Source organism: Gavialis gangeticus, unplaced genomic scaffold (assembly GCF_001723915.1).
Source record: "Gavialis gangeticus isolate Ggan-Ray unplaced genomic scaffold, GavGan_comp1, whole genome shotgun sequence".
NCBI classification, from domain to species: Eukaryota; Metazoa; Chordata; order Crocodylia; family Gavialidae; genus Gavialis; species Gavialis gangeticus.
The window spans coordinates 52,398,001-52,405,956 of NW_017729030.1; the positions used below are offsets into that span (position 1 = coordinate 52,398,001).

The following is a 7,956-nucleotide window of genomic DNA, read 5'->3' on the forward strand; positions in this document are numbered from 1 at the left end:
CGCCCCCACCCCCCACCTCAAGTGCTACAATTCATCTGCTGTTGTGTGTATATATATAGCCTTTTCTGCCCTTAGGCCATCCAATATCTCTGCCTACTGCTGAGAATTGTTATAAATATTTGTTATTCTTCTGACATCCAGGCAACCAAAATAGTTTTCTAAATGTGGCAAGGTCTCTGCAGTTTGATAGCATCACTCAGTGATGGGCAAACAAGACTGTTATTAATCTGTGTCCAATTTCAGAACATAGAGGACAACATGTATATAACAAGGAAAGGGTAATTAAAAGAGGAGGCCATGTCTTCAAAATTCCTTAAGTTTTATAACCTGTCAGAACTTTTAGTGTATTAACATATTAATATTCAAAAAGCTCCAATAGACCAGCATTAACTTTCTGACTCCAGCATTACAAGAAAAATTATTAGTTAAGAATAAAACTCTGAAGTTTCTCTTTTAAGTGTGCGGGCACTCTGCTACCAGCTGCTTTCAAAAGCCATGTGCACAGAATCTCTGTGCTTCTCCTGCACTAGGTATTAATATTTTATGCCCATTAAAGGCTTTTATTTTTTCAAAGCCCAAATTTCCAAGTGTGTGTGCTTCAAGTTAGGCACCTAAATCCATATTTATGGGGCTTGCAGCAAAGCAGCTGGGTCTTCAGAAGAGCTTGGCAATGATGGAACTGGCTTAATCAAGAACCACAAGGTCTAAGTACTCCAGAAACATTCAGGCCAGTTGCATACATGCAAGTGTTTAACTTCCTTACCCTCTGCTTACAACCCTTTTTGTTGTAAACGTAACCACGCAAAAATGAACTGACACTAATTGCATTCTAAATCTGTACAGAGACTGAAAAACTGAATGTCAGGCAGAAGCAAGACTGCCCCTCTTCATCTCAGAGTCTTAATCCTGGAGCTAGATGAAATTAGATATATTTTCATTAACGATTTCACTGATACCCACTTTGGAAGAAATAACTGGCTAGTAGGCTTACCCAAAGTAGTTCAATCAATCTGAAAGGCTAATGCCTTTTACAGAAGTAAGCATGCAAGAATCTAAGGCAAAAAGAATGGATTATTCACTGTACTACAATAGCATCCAAAATGTGACAGGTGCTTTGCACAGAAAAGGAGTAATAATACCCAGCACAAACAGCTTACTATTGATTTTACTTTGATCTGCATGGGTGACTGGTGCTTCCTAATACTGGGGGGCACCAGTGGCTGATTGCCAACGGGGGGCTGGGGGGTCCAGAAGTGCTGCCAGTGCTTCTCTTGGGGGAGGGGGGGCACGGCCAATCTCAAGGGGTGCACATGCACCCCCTACACGTTGCCAATCATCTGCAACACAGGGCTGTGCTGGGCTAGAAAAAAACAAATTTTAGGTAGGGGTGCACCAATAAAGATTTTTTGGGCCAATACTGATGACTGATTATTAACGAGCAATATTGGCTAATACCAATTCAATTGCCAATACGCAGCCTGGAAGATTGGAGAGCAGCATCTGGCTGGTAAGTCTGTTGGCGGGAAGTGGGGGGAGAGAAGGGGCGAGGAAAGGGGAGTAGATTGAGGCCCCTGTGGTGAGGGAGGGAGTGGGGTTGCGGCAGGTGCTGCCCAGCTGGGAACAGGGTACAGGACGGAACCATGAGTGGCTTGAAAGACAGGGGGGCAGCTCCCGCCACTGCATGCACCCCTGGGGGGGCATGTGCCCCCCAGATTTGTGCACAGGGCAAGGGGCAGGCTGGAGCCAGGGGCAATGCCAGGCTCTTCCCATGGGGGTGCTGAGCTTAGGGCATGTGGTGGCAGCACTGGGAGAGGGGCTACGGTGAATTTTGCAGTGGCTGTAGACCACCCTGTAGCCCACCTCCTGTGCCTGTGCCAGCACTGCCCACCCCAAATCCAGCTCTGGCCCAACACCCCCCCCCACCGGGAAGAGCCCAGCTTTGCCCCCCCAGCTCCAGCCTGCAGCAGTAGCTTGCCCTCATGCTGCACACAGATTGGGGGGGCATGTGCCCCCCCCCCAGGGGTGTGCGCAGCAGCAGGAGTCGCCCCCCACAACTGCTCATGGCTCTGCCCCCTGCCCCGGCTGGGCAGCACCTCCCCAGCCCCAGTTCTACTCTCTCCCTTACCGTGGTACCCTCGATCTGCCCCTCACGACTTACCAGCCAGACACTGGTCTCCAGGCGGCTGGGCTGGCTGCGTGCATGCTGTGGCTGCACACATGCATGCAGCATTTAACCAGTAACATTAATAGGCCACATCAGCCAAAAAAAGCTGATTACTGATAATGTCAATTTTCCTTTTATCGTTGCCAATACAGTATGGACCGATGTATCGGTGCACCTCTAATTTGAGGGGCAGAAATTTGCATAAGAACCCAGAAAGAGAAAGGGAGAACTCAGAATAATAAAGAGTTATTCAAAATAATGTAGTGAATTTACTATGTAGTATTAGAAAAATCACACACACAGTGGTTTCTCCGGATCTGCAGAATCTAAGGCCATTTTTCCAGCTCTCCTGGGACTGTATAAATCATACTATTATAATGTTGCATGAACCTGCCTCTATCAGCCAACAGTGCTGTGCTGGCTATGTACTTGCTAAAATTTTCAACCAAGGACCTTTACTTCTCTCCTACTCTGACAGCCCATTTGGGAGGAGCCCCCACAAATGGCTGCGAAGCTACTTCATAACACTTTGTAAAATCCTTCCTTACAAACAATACTCTGCTCTTCCCAGAGGCTTACCACAATACTTGATAATAATTAGGCAATGGTCACAAGACACCCACTTGTCTCCACTATCTCATTGTTATGGTACGTTCCCATGGCCATTGCACCCATCTTGTATGTTTAATCTTAGTTCAGAAGTACCTCTCTGTTTCTGTTGTGCCAGTGCACTGCCCAGCATAGTAAAACCCACATCTGTGGCAGACACTCTCCAGGACTACATATAATCATAATTCTTATTACTTATGGTAGTTGTCAAGACGAATCTCTTAGCACAGTTTCTTAGATCTCATCTTAACTTTGGGAGGTTGGCCTAACCCGGTGTTACTGGATGTAGGGGGAGAAGCTGGTTCTTCCTATAATACTTAGCTAAGTAGAGGATGTCATTGGCTCAAAGGGTTCAAGAGAGGTCTTTCTGCTTGGGGGCTGGTCTGTACTACAGGGGTCCTGCCACAACAGCTATATCAGAGTAGCTATGATGACAGAGTGCAGACTCAGTAAAGGGGCTTCTCCAAACAGCAGACACCCTCTTCTATCAGCATGTGGCACGTGGTCTTACAAGGCAGATGAAATCCATGCATCTCTTTATGAACAATCACAGCTGCATGTTATCCTTTTCCATGCATTGACAGTAAAAAAATATAATATACTTGTGATGTTTTACCTCTTACAGCTTAACCTCCCACTGAGATTAGGGAATCACACACCAAGAACCCACTGACTACTCATTAGAAACTGGACCAATCTCATTTGGATCTAGATCAGGGTGGGCAAAATATGGGCCGTGGGCCAGATCCAGCTCACCAGGCACTTTCATCTGGCCTGCGGAGCCCCATAACGAATTGTGCCCCAGCCCTTGCACCCGCAGGGGTGGGAGCGAGGCACCTACACCACCTGGACAAGCTACTCACCACTCCATCCCGCTCCAGCTGGGCAGTGCCTGCCCCTGCCCCAGCCCCAGCTCCACTCCCTACCTCACTGTGGGTACCTTGATCTGCCTCCCCCATACAATGCTTCTCCCATGCCCCGCTTCCCCCCGCCCCCCCCCCAAAAAAAGGCTTACCAGATGGATACTGCTCTCCAAGCTACTGGGCTTTCATATCAGCAACTGGATCAGCATCGGCCAATATGGCTCATTAATAATTGGCCATCAATATTGGCCCAAAATATCTTTATCGGTGCACCCCTAATTTTAACTTTCTTGAAGTTCAGGTTTGGTTTTAAGGACTGTGTGTCAGTTGTGTTAAACCCAAACTGTCTAAAGTTCAGGTACATTTAATCTAGGGTTTGCTTTAGGTCAATCTTAATACCTAACCTTCAAACACACACACACTCCATTTAAAGACTCACATGTTTGATGCATTAAATATAAAATCAGTTTGGCAACACTGTGGATTTTAGATTGAGATTGTGTGTGAAATGACAGTATGTGGTAGATTTACGAGATTTACTAAATCCAATAAGTACTCACCTGTTTGGCTGCTGAAGAAGAAATGACTCCTCTCTCTAGGAGATTCAGAAGGTCAGCCAAAGAGAGAGAATTGACTGGACTAGAAAAAAATGGGTGAGATGAAAACTCGCTTGAAAAATAAGGCATAGTTCAACATCTCTGTGGCATCTGGTCATTTAAGTAAAAGAAAGTCATTTACACAAAGACTAGGTGACATACTCTACGTCCATGAAGCTTCTGAATATGTAATTTATTTTTGGTCAGCTTACTACGTTTTGCCTTTCAGATGACAGAAATGGAAACCTGGTGTTAGTTAACTAAAGGTTTCTCTTCTCTGGAAGGTATGTAGTAGTTTATTAAAAGGACACCACAAAGCTCTACGGTCTGAAAAGCAGCACCAGACACTTTTCAGAATAACGTTAAATCCAGGGATGGATAACAAATCAGGAGTTGACACTAAAGTTACAGGGCACTACTGACAATGGTCCAAGCCTGAGTGTAAGAATATGGTCAGTTCATTTTACTCAAGTTAACATAAGTAGAAAGCTTCACCTCTCCTTGACTGTAAGGTCGTATTGTTTTAAATGACCAAGCAGCTCACTTATAACCCATCCAATCACTTTCTTTGGATTCATCTGGGTCTCTCTCACCACATCTTCAAAGAACTCCATTAATCCATCTTCATTCTATCAAGAAAACAGAATTTGATGCATCAATGTCAGCAAAGTGAAAAAATTACTATTTTAGTTGTGTTACACATGCATATTCAGTGGGTAGTGTCAGTCCCCAAGGTAAACGATCTGTGCAGTTGGATGACAGTGAACAATCTCCATTATGGGAGAGAATACACACAGCAGAGCTCTCAGCCAGGCTTCAAGCTAAAGGAAATTACATTAAACGTGCAAACTTATTAAGAACCTTTTCCTGACAGTAGTGTAGTACAGGGAGAAGCTGCCTCACTCTGGGCAGGTAGAGAGACCTCATCTGGAATACCTATCCTTCTGGTGCAGTGACTTGTCAGAAACAGCATGCTACGTTTTACTAAGAAAATATTTTTTGAAACCACCTGGAAATACCTCATGCTTGATCCTGCACACATTTGGGACTGCTGGAATAAGATGAGCTTGTTTTTGTCCCTGAGTGATTTGGATAGGTCAGACTGTAAAACCAGGTTTTCATTTTTCTAGTCTTTTTCTAGTCAACTCCTGTGATAAAGGCCTTCAGCATTGGATATGTATTGCATTGGGGGGACAGAGATTCAATTTTAAGCGAACATGAAGTCTGAGATTGTTTTTAGAGAAATAGATATAGCAGGGTCTGATGGATGCTATACTGCTTTATCAGAGAGAGAATGATGGATCAGTAACTGTAGCATGTCACATAGCGGACTTTCCTGAGACTCAGGATATAGCAAAACAGGGATTTTCCCGGGAGCAACCTGAATTCAGTAAGCTAATAACTTTGCGGTGTATAATGAAACATCCACAAACAAAAGTCTGCTCTTAGAAGTTACTAGGAAATAATCTAGCCCATAAAATGAATTCTGATCATGTATTAGAAGAGAGGCAGGGATTTCTTCAGGTGATACCTTTAGAACATGCGACTAAGTGCATTTTCTGAAATGTTTTGCAGATCCACACTGATTTCAGTAAAGTTTCCTGGGGCTGAGGACTTTACGGTAAGTGCCGTCTCTGGTCAGAACCTATTTGCACAATCAGACCCCTGACCTTTTCGTTCCAAATCCAGACATTTCAACCACGGCACTCTCACAAAATTGCTAGGTTTTGTTTTCGTTCCAAAGCAGACCAAAAAACAAAATTTGGGGACCCCCAAAGGATGATGTAAAATGGCACACTCATCCTTCAGTCCTTCCTTCTCTCTTTTGCTGTCGATGCAGTGTTGTTCCTGGAAGCGAGGAGAAAGCTCCAGGCCAACTCCTCTCTTTAATTAACGTTGTTTAGATAATAGTAATTCCACTGAAATCCCCAGAGTTAGAATGCTGTAAAATTGGTGCGAGTGAGAATGTTGAGGCTTTCTCCCTTTACCATGAAAGATGATATGGTTTACTGAAGTGAGCAAAGAACTGGGACATACATACTCACCTTCTCATTCTGGCTCACCCACTGACCCTCTGGCCTCAAACAACTTACTTAACCTTGTTGTCTTTTCATGTCTAATACTTATTTGCTTTTGTTGCTACAATTCTTATAAAACTTAAAACTAGTAATCCCACAGTAATCAAAAAAGGTGAAAACCATCTGTCAGGTAAAAGCACATATCTTCGTGTTGGTATTGGTGTTTGTAACTTCCCCATGCCTTTTAAACAGGTCAACTAGCCAACCATGAGGTCTTAAAAGAAACCAACCCCACGTGGCTTTTCCCTCCACCAGAAACCCAACCACAATTACTATGGGAAGGCTAGAGCTTTTGTTTGCTGAATTGAAAATATAGCTTCAAAAGCACTGAAAAGCCAACACACACATGAACATACACATTAATATAAAGCAGCACAGACAGAACCTCAAAGAAGCATCCTCCCCAATGCAAAGAGGTAATGTGCTGATTAATATTTGTACTGCACTTTGATAACAAAGAACTATGTGCTTGTTAAGTAGACTTATGAAATTGAAGTTATCCCTTAATAAATACTGTAATTTTTAATTCCCCTCAGGAGTCATTATCCCAAGAACAGTGGACTTGATATTCTAAGGCTTAATTTGATGGGTTAACTTCCAGGGCAACACTGTCCATTTAGCTCAGTCTGGAAACAGTGAGCCAGTATTCATGTCCCTTTTTTTATGTGTAGCTACTGCACATTTTTGAAGTGGCAAGAGCAAATATGCATGTAAAAAATGCACACACATGGACAAAAGTAATCAAACCCACACATACTGCTTTTGTGCATTAATATGTATGAATTGTGCCTTTCTGGAAATATGGCTTTACCTGATGAGGAAAGAAACCCAATAATATAATGTCAGTCTGGAATTAGCAAAACAAATCTTGCACTTCCTTTTAACAAAAAAATTTGAGCCAAATTCAAATCTGTGTGAAAGGAATGGAAAATTTTCCTTATTAAAAGACAGGGAAAAATATCAGGAACAATGAGACTGGGAAGACTTGATCAGCCTTCATTTTTCATACAGTCTTGCCTACCCTACTGCTGCAAATGACTTTGGATTTGTTGTGCAATTTGGTCAACTTTTCTCAAGCCAAATGAATTTCAGACAGTATGCCAATGTCATCCTATGACTTACAGTGGGAATATTTATCTCGGGTAGAATGTGTCAGCCTAGGGAATGTCTCAGGCACAGAGGTCCAATATTAAGCTGTGTTGCCTTTGATACAAAATCCAGTGTGTAACCTTTGCCAAATATCTTTGCTCTTATCCTTACTTATTAAGAGTCAACTTTCACCACCACTTCCAATTTTCCAACCACATCAATTAGGTCCTTTTGCTCTGCATTTCTAGCCACTCAAAAAAGTCTGTGAGAATTGAGAGAAGAGGACCAAAGTTCCCAGATGCAGAAGCTTAACTATTAAAATTAAAGTGACAATGCCCTACAAATTAACAGAAAATTCTTCATATGCTTAAGGCTAAAAAACCGAAGATGCAGTTCAGATTCAGTGGATTCCTCGTATTGGAATCACTTTGGGAAATGGTGATTTGATTCTATTAACTGGCTGATTCCATTAAAAGGAGACCTGCTTTTTTTTAAGAACACATACTCACTCCTCCCCCACGGTGCCCTGGGCCTGCTCGTACCTCTCACTCCCCCCT

General features: G+C 43.2%; 1 protein-coding gene across 6 annotated transcripts in view; it reads right to left on the minus strand.

The window, feature by feature from the left end:
• The window catches only part of GATB (glutamyl-tRNA amidotransferase subunit B), an 82,809-nt gene that overhangs the window by 15,237 nt on the left and 59,616 nt on the right, over window positions 1–7,956 (minus strand). For all 6 annotated transcript variants that reach the window (XR_002098470.1, XM_019522210.1, XM_019522208.1 and 3 more), the window contains exons 10-11: window positions 4,728–4,861; window positions 4,197–4,275 (exon numbers count right to left, since the gene is read on the minus strand). Coding sequence is in view for 5 of the 6 variants with exons in the window: in XM_019522210.1 (XP_019377755.1) it covers window positions 4,197–4,275; window positions 4,728–4,861 (213 nt within the window). In the remaining variant the exon portion in view is untranslated. The remainder of the gene's footprint in view (window positions 1–4,196; window positions 4,276–4,727; window positions 4,862–7,956) is intronic.